The sequence below is a fragment of the Halyomorpha halys genome, unplaced genomic scaffold, assembly GCF_000696795.3.
Source record: "Halyomorpha halys isolate HHAL.00 unplaced genomic scaffold, Hhal_1.1 Scaffold94.1, whole genome shotgun sequence".
Lineage (NCBI taxonomy): Eukaryota > Metazoa > Arthropoda > Insecta > Hemiptera > Pentatomidae > Halyomorpha > Halyomorpha halys.
In genome coordinates, this window is record NW_027114465.1 from 467,139 (window position 1) to 488,796 (window position 21,658).

The 21,658-nt window shown below is 28.9% G+C and overlaps 1 protein-coding gene and 1 long non-coding RNA gene across 3 annotated transcripts in view; one reads left to right on the forward strand and one right to left on the reverse strand.

Annotated features, from left to right (window-relative positions):
- LOC106677318 (uncharacterized) overlaps positions 1-21,658 on the reverse strand; it is a 109,055-nt gene that overhangs the window by 42,251 nt on the left and 45,146 nt on the right. The gene's annotated exons all lie outside the window — the stretch shown is intronic.
- Positions 1-21,658, forward strand: part of LOC106677317 (alkylglycerol monooxygenase) — a 53,385-nt gene that overhangs the window by 21,950 nt on the left and 9,777 nt on the right. For both annotated transcript variants that reach the window (XM_014415157.3, XM_014415158.3), the window contains exons 3-7: positions 13,063-13,190; positions 15,899-16,050; positions 17,771-17,874; positions 19,581-19,743; positions 19,814-19,962. In XM_014415157.3, coding sequence (XP_014270643.1) covers positions 13,063-13,190; positions 15,899-16,050; positions 17,771-17,874; positions 19,581-19,743; positions 19,814-19,962 — 696 coding nt within the window. The remainder of the gene's footprint in view (positions 1-13,062; positions 13,191-15,898; positions 16,051-17,770; positions 17,875-19,580; positions 19,744-19,813; positions 19,963-21,658) is intronic.

Consider the following 21,658-nt stretch of genomic DNA (forward strand, 5'->3'; position numbering starts at 1 on the left):
TATATTAGAACATCAGTGCGGTATTGTATACGTCAATTTTCCTTAAAGCAATTTAGTTAAAGTTAAGAAATAGGACTGCTGTCAATTTAAAAGAAGGATACAGGTTTTATGTCGTAATGAAACGTTACATGTTGTAACATATCATGGTTCTCTCTAGTTTCCTTTACTTCAACCAAGTTTGTAAGTTCTTTAGGTGGTGTTGTAACTTCAGTAAAGTAAGTATAATTACGTAATCGTAAGTTAATAGATTGGTGAAATTATTCACTTACTATGATAATATTTATTTTAGAGATAAAAAAAAACCAGTCTTATAATTAATAATCTTATGATTAATAGCCTCTTTTTTTTTTTAAATATTGATTGATTGAAGAATATTATTATGTCTTCCCTTTGCATTGTAGGGTATGAAATATAAAAAAATACGTAATCCTAAAGAACTGCATATTAGTAACAATGGCGTCCCATTTAACAAATTATGTATTGAAATATAATATTAAAATTAGATTTATTTATTGTCTCTGTCCCTAAGGATCATTGGCAAAATTACTATTTACATTCTATTGTAATATTGATATTTTTATTCGCAACAGATCCTCCAACATCGCCTAGCATAAAACTAATAAATAATATATTGCAATATAATAATATACTGCATAGCTAATATGACTATTATCTATACTAGCTTATCAAAAAATTGTTTAATAAAATGGTTAATAAGCCTATAAGATTTTTACATGACAATTCATACTTAACGACATTAAAGTGATCGACTAAGATTCTACGTTTATAAATATTTTTTAAAAATTATAAATTGATTAAAGAATTATTATTCCTTTCCCGGCCTACTTTACAGTATCTCAAATACGAGGAATTATGTAATCAACGGTCGGCAACGCATGCTAAAAAATATTGCATCCAGGCAAGTTGGTTTTTTTTTTCTTTTTTTTTTTTAATACAAATTTCAATTAATAATCATGCTAGCATAAAAATAAGTAATACTATTTCACTTCAAACTGTTATTAATATGTTTTTTAAATTGTCACAATTATTACCTGAAACCATTATCTTATTGCAATAATTTTTATTTATTTACAGATTCTTCTATGTTTATTAATGATACTTTATTTAAAAACTTGCAGTTATCAGTTGGTTGAGGGGTATTATCAATTCTCCTTTTTGCATTTTAGGATCTGATATATAATAAATTACGTAATCCAAAAGAACTGCATCCAGGTAAAGGGTCATTGTAAATGCTATATATTAATAATAAGCAGTGGATTACTTTAGATAATGAAGATTTGGTCACATTAAATAATAAACAATTATGCACCAAATAAAAAAGTTGATTAGAGGTTTACCTATGACATTAAAATTGAATCAATGCCAATGATCTGTAATACTGAAGGCGATTTTAATGCTTTTAACGAAGGGGGCTTTCGAAAGAAAAGTCAATTAGCAACATTTCTTGACATTTAGGCTGTAATTTATTACGAAAGTATTATTACCAATATATGAGAAAATTTCGTAAAAACTTTCTAAACCAAATCTCAGGCCTAAAATATTGTTGCCTTACTTCAGGCAAATATTATAAATTTATTTTTGACATGGTGATTGAAATACGTCTTAATATGTAATTTATAAATCTCACCCAAAATTCAGATTAATATAATTTTCAATTGTTTTCTATTATTATTTTATAGCAGAAGGAAAGTAATATAATTGAGGAGGTTTTTTAAATTAATCAATTTTTGGAATAAATACTATAATTCTACTGAATATAATAATATATATTAAAAAATAAAATGAGAATGATATTATAGAAAAACCATAAATTGAATTTCGAGTAGAATTTCTAAAATTTTCCTTATTTATATATATATATAAATTTTAAAAAAAGCTTTAACATAACACATCATAACGCATTTTTTGGACAAATGATAAACAAAATGTTTGTTTATAAAAATCTTAAACGGGAATTTTCTAAGCCTTGCTTCTAGCCGACCTTGGACATTGGACTAACAAATAAACTAATCTTCTAAAAGAAAAAGACAACAAAACTTGTAACATCAGATTTCTAACCGACACTTCAAGATGCTGATTACGAAAGTTCTTTTGAAATTTGCAGGTTTATTCGCTTTGTTAGAGGGGAGGGGGTTGAAAATACGGTAACATTTGAATAATAATTTGACTCAAAGAGAAAAATTTGGCAGCTAACATTAACATCTAAAACTTGTGAAGAAATATTTTTGAGATTTTTTTTCTTGAAAGGTTAATCCACAAGTCGAATTTTTCGAATAATTCCTGCTGGACGATGAAACGTCGTTTGGAATTAGAATAGAAATCTATGCAAGTGGCTGTTTCTCACCAGAACAAAAAATATAATTTTCGAAAAAAATTAAGTTTTTGATAATGATGAGTTAAACGGATCATTGTTGGTGACCTGTAACTTTGGACAGTAATCAATAGCCTCTCATAGAAATCAGTAGTTAAGGAGAAAAACAACTGTACGATGGTACAGCTGGATTTTTTTTATTCTAATCGAATGATGATGCAATAGATTTTTAACTGCAAGAAAATTTATAAACTTACATTTTTATAATACTTCGACAAGTTTAAAGGGATTACAAAAGTTTATCCACCAAAATTTTCCCACTGTTTGGTGGTTGCGAACATTCATTTATTTTAAACAGTATTTATAAAAAGTGTATATTTTTTTTTTTTATAGAGGCTGTTAAAGTGTATATATTATAGAGGCTATAATATTTACGACTAAGTCACCAAGTAACAATATAGTACAAAGTACAAAGACTAAGTTCCTATATTGAAAAATGTCATCAAATATTCGATTTATTGCACCGGAAGGTGCCGAGGTGGTACAAATCAGTACCTGCCTGCTTCACGTTATGACGCCCAAGTTATTATATAATCGGCGCTGCACTTTTCAAGTTCAAGCAAGAAGGTGAAATATCAACGATACGGTTATATAACAGTATGTTATTATTTTTTTTTTTCATGACATCATATTGAACTCTTGGATATCGCGAAATATTGCACAATAATTAATATAAACTAAATACCTTATGGAGACTTAACATAGACCCTCGTACTCAATAAGTAGATGGCTATTTCATTTTTTAAATAGCAAAAATTCGTGGATTAAAGGTTACGTAAAAGTTTTAGAATTATTAATCTGTATGAATTTGATTTTTTAGGTTTACAACTACAGTAAGTACTGTGGTATCTTAGTTGAAGCAAACAAAAATAAAAAATTATAACGGCTGGTGTTTTTTACCTATTATACTTATAAATGTATTAATCCTCGTTTCGATTTCTGATAATAATAAACGAGTCATAAATTATTAAAAATACCAAATACCTTGGTAGCGAACAATTTTTTTTAGGTCGGTTTCGCTAACTTTAGACATTTTGAGTCTTCTTGCCTCATGGTTAATTTTTTTATAGTTTTTTAGTTAACTCCTCCCTAAAATACTTTCCAGAACCAAAAATTTTCACTGGATTAGAATCATTTTTAACGTCAAAATTAACGTGTAAAAATATTGAAATCAATATGAAAAATCACGTCAGACACATTATAACATGCGAATATTTTATTTATGACCGCAAAAATGATATGCTTCCCTCAAATGATGAGAGAAAATATTTTACTGAAAAATATATTTATGATAGGGTTGCAAAAATCGATTTTTGATAAAAAAAAAAGTTATATGAACAGATTTGAATATTTTAACTAAAAGTGTGAGACAATAATATCGTATTATCTCCAACTTTCTCATAAAATACAGAGATTAAATTTTATTTAAATTAGAAATTAAAATTTTAAAAAAGAAGAAATATTTTAAACATTAAATAAGTATGACTTATGAATACACTTAAAGGGCAAACATATAAAATTGGTCAACCTACTTTATAACGATTTCTCTGATGTTTTTCATTTTTCACGTTACTAATTAATTAGTGTCCAGGGAAAAATTTAAAATGATCATTTAAAGACTAATTTAAAATACATCTATATTACCAATTAAAAACAGAATATGCAGATATATCTGTGAATAATATAAATATTGCTGTATGCTGATCATTTTTTTTAAAAATGGCAATGCCAATGCAGTTTAAATTATTAATGGGGGTTCCCCTTATGCCATAAATATGCGATAGGGCTGAGTAAAACAAAAAGAAAATTGGACTGTGATAAAGGGGTTTTCTAAAAGAAAAAATTTCAAAACCAAAAAAGAAAATAGTTTTTCGAATAACTCAAAAACATGACATCCCCTGGAATATTATAGACATTCATTTGAAAGACAATGGAATCCTCTACCAAGTATAATTTGTAAATGTTATCACCAAATTGTACAACCCACCAGCAGGTTACAGAAATATCAAAACGGATTTAACGATTTTGATAAAACATGCATCCTTCATAAAGCCTTACAATTAGAAACCTCTAAATCCACAAGAAAAAGTTACGAAGATAACAAAACTTTATTTGCTTTTAATTCGAAAAGTATAAAATTTTATGGTAATTTGTAAGGTAATAAAACTTCCAACAAAACAAAAACATAACGTGTTATATTATCAGCAAAGATACAACCTTCTGAACTTATCAAGCTAATTCAATATTTTTATCGCAAAAATCGTAAGCTTTTATTTTTATGAGTTAAAGATATCTTTACAAACAGTCAGAAAGTGAAGTATGGTAACATTTTTCATTTCTAACATTGTTTTAAAAAAACTTAAAAATCTACGTTTTGAATCTTTAGATTCAAATATATTGTACAAAATGATGAAAACTTATTACACTGAGACTAATTTGTGATTAATTTTCAGAATAAAATACCTTTCATTAATAATTATCTATTTTTCCAAATTATATTACTAATTGTAGGTGACTAAAATATTATTCGAATTATTCACTCAGGTCATTAGTATCCCATACATTACCAGTAAATAGCAATAAAATAACAAATACACAAAGATGAAGATTTTATAAATATTACAAAATATTCTTTCTTAATTAGATAAATAATTTGATACAAATTAATTAAAATTGAAAAAAAAAAAAAATCGTAAGTATTCAACAAACAGGAGACAATGACCCCGAATTGACGTAGACGAGGACACCCTGTAATTATTTCGTTTAATAGATGTTTATCGAAGTATCACTCAAGGGTAATCGATGGTTAAATTTCAGGTACGGTTTCCTGGTGTCACGAGCTGCTTTCTTCTGCTAATAGATTGTAAAATTAGCAAAACTGCCTAAATAAACACATTAAGTAATAAAATATTGTAAAATAAAACAAGCATAGCCAGTGATACTACTTCAATAATTTATGGCTGCTGAAAGCGGCTATGACCTTGGCAGTCGACCAGAATACATGGTTGTAGATCACTAAATAACATTTATTTTTATAAATTTTAGTGATTAGTACATAATATTTAAATTATTCTACTATTTTTTTTATTTTTCCATATTAATATTGTATTAGAACCAGAAATAATTAATTGTATTATGACTTATTTTCATCCTGTGCCTTTAATACATTTAATATTATAATGATTCATTAGATGTTGACCGTGGAAATTATATGAGATGGTTGAGGGTGTATTCAAAACTGCAAGTAAAACTTATTTTATAAGTGTCAGAATTTAAAACTTTTTCTGGGCTATGAACAAAAAAAATAAATAAATAACAAATATGAAAATACAAAATAATTAGGAGATATGAAGACAACAGATAATATAGAACTATCGGAAGAACATGTAGAGCCTAAGTGTTATTAGAAGATAAAAGCAGTTTGAGAATATGATAATATTAAAATTATGAGAGAGAAAAAAAAAAAAGAACAATATTTACATACCAAAATCCAGTAAGTAAATGTATGTACAAAATAAAAATGATTTAAAATTAAAGTTGTGAGAAAGAAAACGTATGTGTAATTAACTAGATATGTAAGTAAACTAACAGAACTGTAGAAGTAAATTATAAAGCGAATTTAGAGCCCCCAACCATCTTGCCCTTATATTTAATATTACATCACGCAATCAAGATGTTCAATTTAAAATGAAATAAAATAAATAAAACTGGTTGAAAAAACAGTAATTTAATTAAATGGAAAATACATTAAATGAAGACAAAATCATTGTTTTTGCATCAGCTACACAGTATCGTAGGTCTTAAAATTCAATTTTTTTTTCTATTATACTAAAGATATTATATATAAAAAAATAATTGAGAACATGCGAATACACCTGAAGGACAACCTAATCCAGGACAAGATGATGTAAAATCTATTTTACTTTGCCTCACAGATGGAAGGAATAAATTTTTCCAAAAAAAAAACAACAATTTTATGTGAACGTCGCAAAGCCACCAACGAGGATAATATGAATTAAAGAAAAATTAATCATTATTCCGTAACAGCTAGGCCGTATGCATTATAAATTAAATACTAAATGATGAATAGAAAATATCATATAACCTAACAAAAAATATATTGAAAAACAGATACACATATTAATATTTAGACAGCCTTATATAAACATTTATTATTTACATATATGCGGAAGATTTATCTTTAAGATTGAGACATAAACGATGTTATGGAGCAGACTTTACTGATGGGGATATCTAAGAAGTGCCATAAGGAAGTACATACTACAAATGATAAAATATTTTTCAAATACGAACGATTTTTATAGGGTGTTTTTTTAAGCCCGATAGAACTTGAAATTGTAAAAAATAACACAAAAAATTAAATTGTAATCAAAATTTTTTTTTTATTCGAAAGATCAATACGTGACATTAACATTTGAAAATGATTTCGGGCATATGGGCACCGCGGCTGTTCTTGACGAAGCGCATTCTGTAAAATTGTGTTCAGCGATGAGGCGCATTTTTTATTTTGTTAATAAGCAAAATTGCCGCATATGGTCGTGCGATTTGACACCTCTCGATTATTTCCTGTGGGGCTACGTGAAGTCACTGGTTTATGCTGATAAACCAGCAACAATTGACGCCTTGGAGGCCAGCATTGTTCGTGTTATTCGTGACATACGGCCAGCAGTGCTCGAAAAAGTGGCCCAAAATTGGACGTCCAGAATGCGCTTCGTCAAGAACAGCCGCGGTGCCCATATGCCCGAAATCATTTTCAAATGTTAATGTCACGTATTGATCTTTCGAATAAAAAAAAAATTTTGATTACAATTTAATTTTTTGTGTTATTTTTTACAATTTCAAGTTCTATCGGGCTTAAAAAAACACCCTATACAAGGGCTAGATATTCAAATTGGTGGATTGAGATCTTATATTTAAGAGGTAGATGGAAGAATACATGGTGAAGAAGTAAAAAATAGAGGAATGTTTTTCTTCTTCTTAAGAATTGGAATAGGTAGGCACCAAGGTATTGTTGTCGGAAATGAGGTTAAAGCTTCCGTTTCTCAAAATACAAGTGAGGTATGTTGTAGCGTCTGAAAATAACCGAAAATGAAGTAAACAAATGTCCGTAGTCGAAGCACTAGTACTTTGGTAACTTACTAGAAAAAAGCTGGTGCTTTAGGAATTTGAATTACGGAATCATAAGAACTGTTTGAGGATTGATATACTGTGGAGTGATTTGGAAAATATGGTTACTAGAAGTTATGCGTTGATTGAAAGTAAATCTGTTTAATACGGGATATTATCAGAATTAATCATTTTAAATACTATTGCTGGTAAGGAAGTGGTGTGAACTATATTTTTTAAAATAAATGAAAAAATTACTGTGTCAATAGAATTTCGTACCAAACATGCATAATTTGTTCCCAATTGATTCAAATCTCAGCAAAAGATTGCAGTTAATTTATTGTTCCCCTTGGCATCGGTCGACCCTGGGATAGGTCCAAGTTTCTCAACAAATATAAAGCTAAATAAGTTAGGGAGTTCATCCTTCAAAGCATTGCGTGACAGCTCAACGAGAAGCTGACCACACTTAGTGTAATTATTGCTCTTGGGTCATTATTTACATATGAAGATCCTTCATCAGCTATAGATTTTGAGTTTTACGAAACTGTGTAAAATGCATACAAGATGTGTGTGAATGATTAAGAGTAATAAATTAAACGTTTTGTATTTCGTAATGTAATTAGCTACTTAAGGATGGATTTTTCATTGCAAGTCCTCCTATGCAACCAAACCAAACCTATGCAGCCAAAGCGTATGAATGTCAAGATTCATACCTCCACAGTGAAATAAATATTGACTGACCCTAGGGGGAATCTAACCCAGAACGTTCTGTTTTATTTTGCAGCTAGTCTTGTGACATACAAAGAGCTTAGATAAGATTTGGCTTTATGAACCTTATCAAAAAGATACAAAAAAGAATCAGGCCATCTATTTAGGAAAAAAAATGTCCAGAGTGACTCGTTTGACTTTCAAATCCCACCGACTAACAAAATTCATACTCTCGAGACAAAAGATACAAAAATAATACGTTGGAGATAGAGAGGTCACATAAGACAATTTTGGCGCCCCAATTCTTCACAAGATCAGCGGCTCTGGCTCCGCTAGGTCTTCCTTCGGTCTTACACATTTCTCATCCTATATAAAAATATAGAAAATCAAACGGTTATTTTTAATTTCCACAACACCAATCTGTGCTGTGTAACGAATATTTACTGACAGTTCAACATTAAATTATAATTCCTTCTGACGATTTTAGATTTAAGTTTAATTCAATAATCAAATCTAAAATAATTCATAACTGATAATAACATTTCCAAGATACTTCAACGGTCCAAAGTTCACTATTTGCATGCAAGGTACAATGAGCCATGATCCTAAGCAAAACAAGCCCAGTAATAACATACTCCACTTCTGTCTGTATATGTGTGACTGTAACAGCAGGAAATTAAAGGTCATTCAAAACAAATGCATTAGGATACATCAGAATTGCAAGTTGTCGAATTATAGCTCCCAAAGATAAAATAGTCCACATACTTACCATCAAAACTTTTCCTCTCTTTCTCCCATATCTGACACCCCGTTCATAAAAGAAAAATAGGAGATAACGACAAGACATCACTAAAAAGCACCAAACACATACTAATGGATATTTCTAATAAAGAGCCACATCAAAAAAAAAATTAATCCTTGAAAATTCAAGTATAATAATAGATAAAATTTGAACATTGTTCTTATATGTACAAAATTTTTGTATTGTATATATTTTATTTTTTAACCAATTGAACTAATTTTTTATTTGGTAATTATTTAAAATTCACTTTTACAGTTTAATTACTTTTCTTATTATTATGCAGATATTTTAATAATTTTCACAATATTTTAAAACCACAAATATGTAAAAAAAAAAAAAAAAAAAAACCCACGTCACTGTATCAATCAAAGATTTTCCCTTTTAGCATGTATGTACTAATTAAACCCTAATAGCTATCTGTATATAGTAATCGATAAGAACGACGATAGAAAAAAAATTTGAAGTAATCATTCAATCTCATATTTTACTAATTAACATTTCATGCTCCTGTGCACTCTAAAACATGTCATACACCAATTAAAAGTAATAATATATTTTTGCCTACTTATTCATCATATATATCTAATTGTTTACGTTTTAGGTATAATTTTAATAAAAAATAACATATATTGTTCTTGTTGTTTTTAATTTAATGTATTCAAGGATTGATAAATGATGCAACATTATAGTATATTTTAGATAGTAAGCTTAGATCTTGTGAATGGGCAGAGTAAAAAAGATTAAAGTAAAAAAGGCTACTTAGCTATATGTACTTTTCGACCCATAATTATTTTTCTTTTTTTTAGGAAACACAAAAAAATTAATATTTCATCCCACTGTTTGACTACTTTAATGAAAACTATGTATAATTACTAGTTAAAAACTGCTACTCTCACGACGATAAACATCATAAACTAATTTATGGTACATTAAACTAGCTTTATTTTGAGTCTAATAGAAATAATGGTTCCTGACGTAAAGATTTCCTACAATAAATTCAATAACAACAGATTTTCAGTACATATTTCATGAAATCTTGCTTTTAAAACAACTGTATCTCAGGAACTGTACGACGTAAACAACTCTGTTAGGGCTCATATTTTAGCAAATTTACTCAACTTTAAACGATATCTGTTAGGTTTCCTTGTGCTGTAGATAGTTTCAAAGATATGGAGCTCCGAATGAAAATTTTCTTTTTTAATATTTTGAAACAGTCACCATTTTGTATTCCCCCTGAATACACCTGGCAGACTCATCAATTTTGACTAGTAATTTTACATAGTTTTCATTAATCAAAGATTGGAGTGGAACAACCAACCTTTTTTTCCACCGGGATCTTATCAGAACTTATCAGAATTACTTTCTCCGGAATTCCTTGTAGTATATTTATAAAGAGTAATTTTCAAAAATTTAACTTTAATGCTTTTAATGTCAATACTTGAGTGCGTAAAAGATAACTATAGCCATACAAAATGAACGTACAACGGAAGTTAATACACTTTGCCTGTGAGCTGGAGGCTTACTTATTTTTTTATTTATTTATTGATATTTACAACTGTATAAAAAATACAACAAGTAAATTTGATCATACTGACATAATGATATGATACAGGATGTAGAGAAACTACCCAGTAGTAGAACTCTAAAACTTACTTATTTTAAAATAAAATTTCCATTTCATTATAATTTTTTTTTCACATCAATATTTATATGCAGTTCTAAATTAAATTATAATTCCTCCTAATCTGAAAAAATTATATTATCAAGTACATTGATCCATGATTCTATACAAAACAAACCCAATTACAACATGTAGCTATACATATTTTCAATTTTTTTTTTAACATATTCACATTGAAAATAATACGCAGTTTTAGTCCTTAGAAATGAAAACATAATTAAAATGGCGTTTAAGGTTATTTTAAAGTAAATAAATAACAATATAATAACAATGGTTAATGATTACACCCCACCTTTGTCCATAAACCTGGATTGCGCACAAAGCTCCTTTAATATTGTTTTCAAAGAAAAAATCATTAAAAAAAATATAAATATGAGTTATTTATTATGAACAATCATTAATATTCAAATAGGCCTTGGTGCATGTCTTGACAAACAACAGAAGTTACATCAGTTTTGTTTACAGTTCAGTTATGGAGGCCGTCTGCACTTGTTTGTCACTATCGATTGTAAAGCTTTTTCGTTTTTATGTTGTAAAAAAAAAAATGATCCGCACGCATGTGAATCCCAATAAGGAAAAAGCATTTACACGTGGATGTATTGAAGGGAGTTACAAAACACGTCAACGACATGTCAATTCGTAAAAGAAAAAAACATAATTATACATAGTTATTAAAAAAAATTATATTGCCATGAAAGGAATGTTGGATATTCTCCTTGCACCTCGTAGTTACTATACAGTTAGTGATTAATATAAAAAAATAATAGCAACAACTAATGACGTTGAAGTTGATTTTACTGTATTTTGTCAAATCGGTTCAGTTTGTTCCTTTATTTTACTATGTCTATCATCTGTGTTTACTTCTTTCCATTCCCTGCATTATTTACTACGTTTCTTGCGACCAGGAACGTTGCTATAGAAACTTACAAACAATTAAGATTTGATTTTCCCAACTTAGTCCTTTCTACAATACCAACACAATAAAGACGAAAGAATAATATCACGACAATTATTATAACTAATTATATTTATAATCACAATTTTTCATTTTACATTAGTGAAATGAAAGAACATTTAAAACCAAATGATTAATAAAAAATTATTTATTTCAAAAAAACATTTTTTTAAATAGTACGTGAGATCATTCTATCTCGAAGCCCGAAAAACCTTATTACAAAAGTTTAAGTAAAATCCATGAGCATTCGTTAATCATTTTTCCAATCAATTTATGAAACACGCCTAAAACTATTAAATAAGAATTTTATCGAAATAAAAAGATAAATAAACATTTATATCTCACCATGAAGGGAAAAATGCTTTTTAATATTAGAAATTATAATACAACCTTAAACTAATTTAAAGGTTCAATTATTTTCCACATTAATTATTAATTTTTATATAGTCTTTTTAATTATCAAAATTTATGATAAGTGTGGAAGTGATACATTACACGATGTTATACGTAAACAACTTTTGAAAATATAAGTGAGTATTAGAAAACGGTAAAAAATTGCTAAATTATTATAGGAGGGCAATTCATAACAAATAACGTATTGATATTAAGGTATTAATCTCCAACGAAATAATTACAAGAAATCAAATCAATTTTAATTATTTGAGATTCTAATTAAAAAAGAACATAATTAATTATGATCCTAAAGACTTAAATATATACCTTTAAGTTAGCACAAAATACCTAAATACGATACGAAATAGTAATAATAAGTAGTTATATTACTTTTTTATTGAAAAATAATAATTGCTGCCTCACTCAGGAGTAATAAGTATTAGGAATATTCTAAAGATAAAAAATAATAAATATCAGTGACAAAAATAAGTAAAACAATATATTTAAATTTTAAAAATTGGAAAATTAAATGATATGAAAATAAGAAAACAACCAACAAGTCTAATAAATCATCTAGGTCACTTCTATATTTATGTGCAATATTTACAATCTGCCTCCGGAACTAAGATTCAAGTTTTGTTCCAAACTTCTGGATGATAATTCAGGACTCCGGGATGTTCCAGCACTTTCCTTCCTGCGGTGTCACTGGTATTGAGATCCAGGGATGGAGACGAAGGATAGTATAATTAATTAAAAGTATCTTTCGAATATTTGATCGTATATGGTCACGAAGATTTTTTGTTTTCGTCATTATTAAGTAGGGTGTGGTATGACCTGAAGTTTGGTAACTAGCAGTAGAAATATTAAATAAATTCTTTGGGCGCTGAATTTGAAAAACAAAAATGTCTCTCATTGTTTAGAATAGTACTACTGGTTAATTTATAACTTGATACTTATTAATACTACGTAATTATTAATAATATTTAGAACTTTTATTTTTGCAGGCTTGGCCTTATTTTCTGTTATTCATTTTCTTGGAAAACGTTATCCTATGGCTAGAAAAGAAACCACTCATGAGGATAAACGATGGAATAGTGTCCCTATCACACGGACTATTTCAAGAACTTGGGAGGTATGTACCAACAATAACTTCACGTTATTGTTTACTTCTAAGTTTTGATTGGGTAAAAGTAAAGTAATTTATTACAACATGCCTAAAGTAAGTGACAAGTAGGAGCTATATGAAAGATTGGCCATTACATTATTATTATTCTCAGCATTGCTTTATTAGTTTTTAAAACATCCAAAACAATACTAACAAAATCAAAATACAAACTACGAACAAGTAACCTAACACGAGGACCAACAAAACAGTAATGAGCTCAGCTGGTATGTAGCCTGACGTCATTCTCTTTAACAAACCTAGTAACAGACTCTGAACCATGTTATAAGTTATATCGTTTAAGATGGTAAAAGAAGGAAATATTTATCCATTTAACTTAAGTTTTTCCATTTAACACGCTTTAACATGTTAAACTAAAAATCACAAATACCTTGATTGTTGAATCTTCCGATATCTGCTCTCCTCACCCTCGGAAAAATCTGATAAAGTTTTGCACGTTCGCTTGACAGAACCGCATTGCACGCAATGTTCATTGCACGCAATGTTCATTGCACTGCGTTCGCAATCTTAAATGATAGTTTCGTTCTCTGAAGGATTAGATGATTGATTATTATTCATAATAATTAACAGGTACTAAACAGAGATAAGACCTAATAGAGATAAGGAGACGCTGCAGACAGGTGCCATGTTAGTATGAAAGCTTATATCATCAGGATGCAAGACACACAAGCCACTTACGACACTGTGCATCTTCGATGTGAAAGCCGCTTTAGAGTTAATCAAATATATTTCGAATAAAAAACAGTTCAACTGAAGGGTCTTATTGGAAAAATCACACTTACTATGATCACACACCATTAAATTTCCAAAATATAAATGCAAGTTTAAAAAAATAATTTTATTGAAATTAAAGATATTTCATATTTACTTAAAAATTGACTGAGAAAGTGGAGAAATGTGAGTTTTTCATTTAGATCATTCAATTATTAGCACATTTATTTTATTCGTTCTTATTATATTTGTGTAAGTACATAATTTATTATGAAATGTACATTTAAAATAAGTGATAATTTTGTATTTATTTTTTTTATTTATTAAAACTCCAACCTATCATAACTTGAAAAACTATCACACACTGACATTATGCAAACATTTTTAAATAATTCTCATAAAGCACTAAAAACCAAATTGACCTCATTATCTCATCGAGTTTAATTACTAATCCACGAGGAAAATGCTAATTAATGGCTGAAATAACCCATTAAATACTTAATTCAAAATATACCGGTACATCTACACATATTGTAACACTACAGTAATTTCTTTCCCTAAGCATAGTTAAGCTTTACTAATTCAAAGCATATACTAAATTTCTTACAATTTATTTTAATTTTTTAGATTGAAAGTAGCTATTACTTGTTTTGTGCACATACGCACGTCATCACTCAGCATTATTAAAGAAACGTACAATAACTTTATAGTAGTAAAAAGTGACAGTAAATATTTAATTTAGATTCAGTTAATCGACAGAAACGGAACGCCTCCATTCTGACAGACGCAACACGCAACACTTGAGCACTGCACCCCTTGTCAAAAGCTAAAGCGAGAGAGAAAGAGCAAGGTATGCGTTGATCCAAATTAGCTTCTCACGTTTTTCCATGTTCCAGCTCCTCGCTACAATTTTCACGCTGCTACTGTTGTCCTAAATTCTGTTATACCAACGCCGTAGTATTTAATAGTTAAAAATAACTTATTTTATAGTTATTAAATAACGAAACTATGGGAAAGACTTTATAAAATTTTATAAAACTTGTGTTTTAGCTTGCCGCCAGAAATAACAGTTAAAGTCAAAGGGGAACCAACTACCCCTCTTAATAAATTTCACATAATAAAGTTAAAAATATATATTTCAAGAGAGAATTGAACTTTTAACACCATAATTTTATTCTACTCGTTTTCACAATCGTAATCAGAGTAGTTAGACTAAAACCACTTTAATAACAATTTAAATGAATAAATTAAACTTTTCCTCCGAGGAGATAAAAAAACATGAATGGAGGTCTGGTCTGACCCAAGGTAGTTAGTGCAGCCGATCTGCCTTGGGATTAGTCACCCAGGGCCATTGACATTTTCTTTTCAATAATGACGACAAACCTGACCCAGTTACAGGCATACAAACCTTTTCGGATATTACAATTCATTCGGTTAAAAAAAAGCTACATATATATTACTATGGCTATGTTTTACGGTTGAACAAAATATGGAAATAGTTAATTTCATAAAAATAGATTTTTTTATTTTCTGAGGCCATTGTTTTCAGACCAAAGTCTGAAACTTCATTTTAATATCATGATGATGTAAAATGGTAATTATAAGCCAACCCCAATAATTTACCACAGCCAGGTTTAGAAATAATTCTGGTCTGATTATTTTGAAAAAAAAAAAAAAAAAAAAACCTTGACGGCAAAAATTACGGTGTTTTCGGTACTTAATTAATTGCCATGAGCAAGTCAAATCATAAGCTTCATTTTCTCTGACGGATATATCTGACATCTGTCAATCAATATTCACTTTTTAACAACTTATTACAATTTTTTATATTACTTATTAAATAATTATTTTTTAAATTAATTAATCCATAATTCATTGAATACTAAGCCTAAGCTAGTAATAAAAACAAGAAGATATAAAAACAATTGATCTTCCTTTATCTTTAGGTTGTTGTTCCGCGGAGGAGAAAGTGTTCTTTACATTTGGATCTACAACAACTACAGGATAGCTGACTTGCAATGGGATTCGCCTATAACGTGGTACTTAGCAGCCATTGGAGTGGATTTCTGCTACTACTGGGTTCACAGGGCTAGTCACGGTAAATAATAATTAGATAAATTTATTTTAAAATCTACTTTTTTTTTTTTTAAACCACCATACATGGTACTTAAGTAGAAAATCATGTAATGCACATTTGAAAAGGTTTAATAGTCGTTAATCCCATAGATTAATATTAAAATTAAGAATATATTATGATGATATAATATTAAAATTGAAATTTAAAAAAATAAAATTAAAATCTGTACTTGTAGCACAAACCCATGAAGGGTCAGGGGTTCATTATTTTGTAAGGAAGTACTGTTACTAGACCAATGGTTGTGCAGGGAGTTGGTTTGGTAAGAATCACGCTCGACCACCAGATTATTACTCAATTAAGGGTACCCAATTTATGAGGCTAGGTGGACCCCAAGAGGGCTCCCCAGAACTCAAAGGGTCAACTCACGGCTACAGTGTAACAAAACAATTTTCTGCCAGCCGGATTCGAGTTCGGGTCCTTGGAGTTAGTAGCATCGTGCCTTACCACGGTGCCACCGCGCTTTAAAATAAAAATAGTTTATCGAATTATTAAATTTTATTTAAAAAGGGTAGTTAAAATGGAAACATTTCTAAAAATAACTAAGGTATACAAATTTGTACTGTAAAATAGAAAATAAAACATATATTGAACCACAACTGCTTTGGCCCTTAAATAAATCACGCATACCTTCAAATAATAGTCCATAATATATTTAAAGTAACTATATTTTATTTTAACATTTTGCAAAATAAGACGAATTTCAGAAGAACATGGAATTGTTTTATGTAGGATTCGAAAAGGTTAGCTGAGTGGATAAGGCACTAGACTCTCAACTCTAGGGTCTACATCAGATAATTAATTTTTCTGTTATGTGAGCCTTACAATAACCGTTGGTCAAGAAACAGTGTAGTATGTGATCAGATTGTGTCAGCTTTAGAGGTTTTTCCTACGTCATTTCTTTGTTTACCACCATATTTGAATGAATTTAGGAATGAAAGTAGTTACACATTTTAGCTGTATATTTCAGAACAAAAATTAATAAATTGGGGTTTGTGGTAGTCATTTTTGTTCTTGGCATAATTTCGCACCATGGAGTAGTTTTTATTATTTTATTTTTAAATACTTTTTTTTTAGCGAGCATTTGTGTTTTAAGTTAAAAATTTCAGTTTTTTTTTGTATATCTAAAAAATAAATTTCTCCGAAGTCTCCAATAGTTGATATGCTACTGAAAGAATACCAAATAATATGTGAACTAATTTTAATAATATTGTGTTAACAGGACAGCCAAAAATGTTAAAATAATGAAATTCCACAGATAGTATAGAATAAAAGTATATTACTTATCAGTAAATAAAATTAATTCCTCATATCCCGAGGACCACCACTATTCGCAAGTTACAGCAAAGTGATAAAACAATAAACTATTAAAACAATTGTGATACTTATGGAATGTATTAGAGGAGTCAGATAACAGAAAACCTAGCAGCAAACAAGCCACTAGTGAGTACTTATTTATCGAATTCTCTGTTGGCCTATTCTCACCCTTCCTGACACAATCTCACTTCATTTTACAGTATTTTCACACAAATCACGTTGGTTTCATTCAAAATGATAATATGGTGATTTTTTTCTCCAAGAAATGGGTCCATTACTGTTAAGTTTTAAAAGTCAACATTTAACGTCATCCTAAACGATTATTCAAAATTAATCGACACTGAAAAGATGTTTTTTTTGTTTCCAGAGATTCACATCTTGTGGGCTCAGCACCAGGTTCATCACAGCTCGGAAGATTATAATTTAGCTGTAGGTCTTAGGCAATCTGTGCTTCAAAGTTGGTGTAGTTTTGTAAGTATTAATATTTATTCAAGAATATTTGCTTATAAATTATATTAAATTTTAATATAATGTATTTATGTCTTGTGTATGACGCAGTAATGCTTCAGTATTGCTAGATATGAGTATACATAGGTTAAACCAACAAAACTAGAAGTTAAATATTTAAATAGACTTTTTTTATTTGTATTTCATAGATTACATACAATTTTAATTACGACTCGCGTACGCAAGTATGGATGAGGGGATAAGAAATAAATATCCCTTCTTCGAAATGTATCATAAATTATGATTTCCAAACCCATCTACTTGAGTTTTGTATTTTGAGTTATACTCATTTTGAGAATTAATAGCCTTCATATTTAATATCCCTCTTCTAGTCGAAAAAAAAAATCTGCGTAGACTTCTGGTAATTATTGTCCGATTGAATTGCATTAGAACCATTGGAACAAGCTTTAAAAATATGGATGAAAATGTTTCACGAGCGTAATACTACCTCTAACTCACATAATATATATAAGTAAAAGTAAAATATTCCTTAATGGTGTATCTTTATATAAATGTTCCTGTATTGATAATTTTATTTTGTTTTTTTGAGTGGAATACTTTATACTTTCCTACTATATGACATTCTGAAGAGGACTCCAGCCCTTTAGACTGTCATATAGTAACCCAGGTCATCGTTACAACCAATGGAAAAAGTCAAATGCAAAATTTCAAAATAAAATTATATATTTTCTCAGATATTACACTATTAAACCAAAGAAGCAATACGTAGATTAAGTGATAAAAAGGGTTGTTATGGTAAACTGGAAAGATCACTTTAAAAACAAAGAGGAATCCAAAGTTCGCCATATAATATATTTTTAAAATGTACTTTTCAAGTTATGCACATTCAATGTTTAATTTTGTTCATAATTTTTTCTTTATATTTCTTCCGACTTTGTGAGCCTTACTTGATCATTATAACAGTTTGATTTCATTTTAACGATAATATGAGAATTTAGTCTCGTGGAAAAAAAAAAAAAACCTTAGTTTTGCAATGTTATAAGACAAATTTGTAAAAAAAAAAAAAATAATATATTTAAGAAATAATAATATGTAAATAGAAGAATGAAACAAATTAAAAAAAATTAATAGACAAAAACAACTCATATTTATCAAATTATGTCATAAAAATATGACTTATTAAAAAAATAATTTGAGAAAAAAATTAATAATAATAAAAATAAATAAATGAATAAAAAGTTCATAGTAGAATGTCTTGCATTGGTCTTGGCTTCAGTATGAGAGATGAAGTTGAATTTCCTACATTGTAAGTCACTGAACCTTTAAAGGAAAACAGGGAACAGAATTTGGTAATAGGTTTTTTGATGAATTAATCAATTGATTCCAATTGTAGTTCCCAATGCAATCGACTATGGTTTATTAACATAAGTGCATATACTGTGTTTCTTACGAACTTGTTTTGGAATTACTATAATAAGAGTTGTTTGTTAATAACTTTGTTTCCACTAGATAAGCCGGGGATTTCACTAGCTTTAAACATTCCCAGGATAAATTGAACCACTTTTGGTAAAAATGGGAATAAATCCGCTCGGCAGATTTTTTTAGTTTACTGAAGACAAAAATATTCTCAAATAGTCGTTTATATATATGTATATATAGATATTGGAGATTATATTGTAATTAATACTTGCGCTTTTGGTCGGATTTAGATATTTTACCTACCAATGGCATTTTTCGTACCGCCTTCTCTCTTCTTGACACATCAACAGTTCAACCTCCTCTACCAGTTCTGGATCCACACCGAAGCTGTACAATCCCTAGGACCTTTGGAACTGATCCTCAACACTCCAAAGCACCACAGGGTTCATCATGGTAATTAATGTCCTTTCATTGTCAGATAAGATAATCTTAATACTTGATACTTAAAGGAATCTCTTTACAGGAAGCGTGATATGGTGCTTAGACAAGAATTATGGAGGGGTCTTAATCATCTGGGACAGGCTGTTCGGGACTTTCGCAGAAGAGTCCAAAGAGAAGATTATTTATGGTCTCGTCGTCCACGAGCCTTCCTTCAATCCATTTTATTTACAGGTATTTTTGTTCAATATTTTTGTTTTGTTTTGTGAGCATAAAAATAGTATATGTGAAAAAAAAATGTTTTAGTAGTAATCAAATGAATGTCATTAACAGACAAGGACCAGACCCCTATAAAAATTAAGTTAATAATATAAAACATTAAAAAAAAAAAATTGTAGTACCCAAAAATATAACGTTCAGAAATTTATCAATTTTCTTTATAATCTAAAAAATAAAATTACTTGAATAAATCATTGTGTGGAAGGACCACTATTGAAATTTCAAATCCCCAAGTATGAAATTTAATTTATTAATTAATAAAATAAAAAAAAAATTTCCACTAGCTGATGATGCACATGCATGTGAGGAAGTAAATAGTTAATTTATTGGCATCTTACTTTTGAATGTCTAATTGTGCAGTACAAAGAAATTTAGACCCCAATCATTGTGCACGGCCTTGAAGATCCTCATCAATGAAAATTATACAGTTTTGATGTAAATTTTTTCGGCAGATTTTTCAAATCAGTTGTAACATACACTAAATTCATTGAGCAGTTCATTGCTATTGACGAAACTTTGATTTTCTATCCACATTTTTCATTTAGAAGCATTAGCTGGCTTCGAAATAAGTTTTCGGATCGTCATTTGAAGTAAATATTTGGTAGTTTAATATTCTGGTAAATTTTGGAAGACTACTTTCTTAATTTTTATTTTCCTTGGGTCCCAAAAATCTAATGGGAGCCGTGGCCCCATTTCTGACGCCCATGTACATGACAGAAATACCGCTAAACCGTTTGGATGAAGTTTTCTGGGATTGTGAGGTTACGTATTTTGTTACTTGAGGTATTTGAGGTTACGTGAGAAATGTTCGTCCGATTTCGGACAGAATTGGTGAAAATTTGGGGATTAGTTTAAGAATGTTCCAATATAAGTTTTATAAAATTACACACTATTTTCGGTAATGGACGCATTTTTTTTTTTCAACAAATTCCTATACATTTTATTCTCAAACGACAAATCAAATGCATTCAAAATAACAATAATAAAATCTATTACTCATTATAAATGGCAAAGAGGCTAAAATACTGTGCTTACTTTACAAGCGTTTTTAAAATGATGAATTTTATAGCAGATGTGAAGTAAATTTAGGCTGAAAAAATAGAAGATCCATAAATAAATTTCGAAATGTCAAATAAGTTGATCGTGTTAAACATCCTTTTGCAGTTACCCTTGAACTTCTAACTTTACAATACAAATCAGATAAACTGGTTTACTATCAGTCGATCATTTTTTTTAACAGCTATTACATTTCTGGATTATGTGTAGCCTCTAAGGAAGACTATTTAGCGACTATTTGTTAACGGAAGCATTGAAATTATAAATAATAATTTTTAATCTTAACTATTCGATTCCTAAAAACACTTCAAGAATATTCTGTCTTTTTATTTTTTTATTTTCAAATATAAATTAATTTTTGTTAATTATTTTATTGAATCACGCTCTCTTATCTTAATAAAATACAAATCCAATGTAATTTGTAATATCTTTAAATATAATTGGTATATAAATTAATTAATGAGAGCAAAGATTCGAGAAAATATAAGTAAAACTATTATCAAGCTATTATTGATAGATTCTAAAACAAAGGTCTATAAATAATAATAATTAATCAAAATATCACGATAATTCTTATCCCTCACTTTCACCTCTA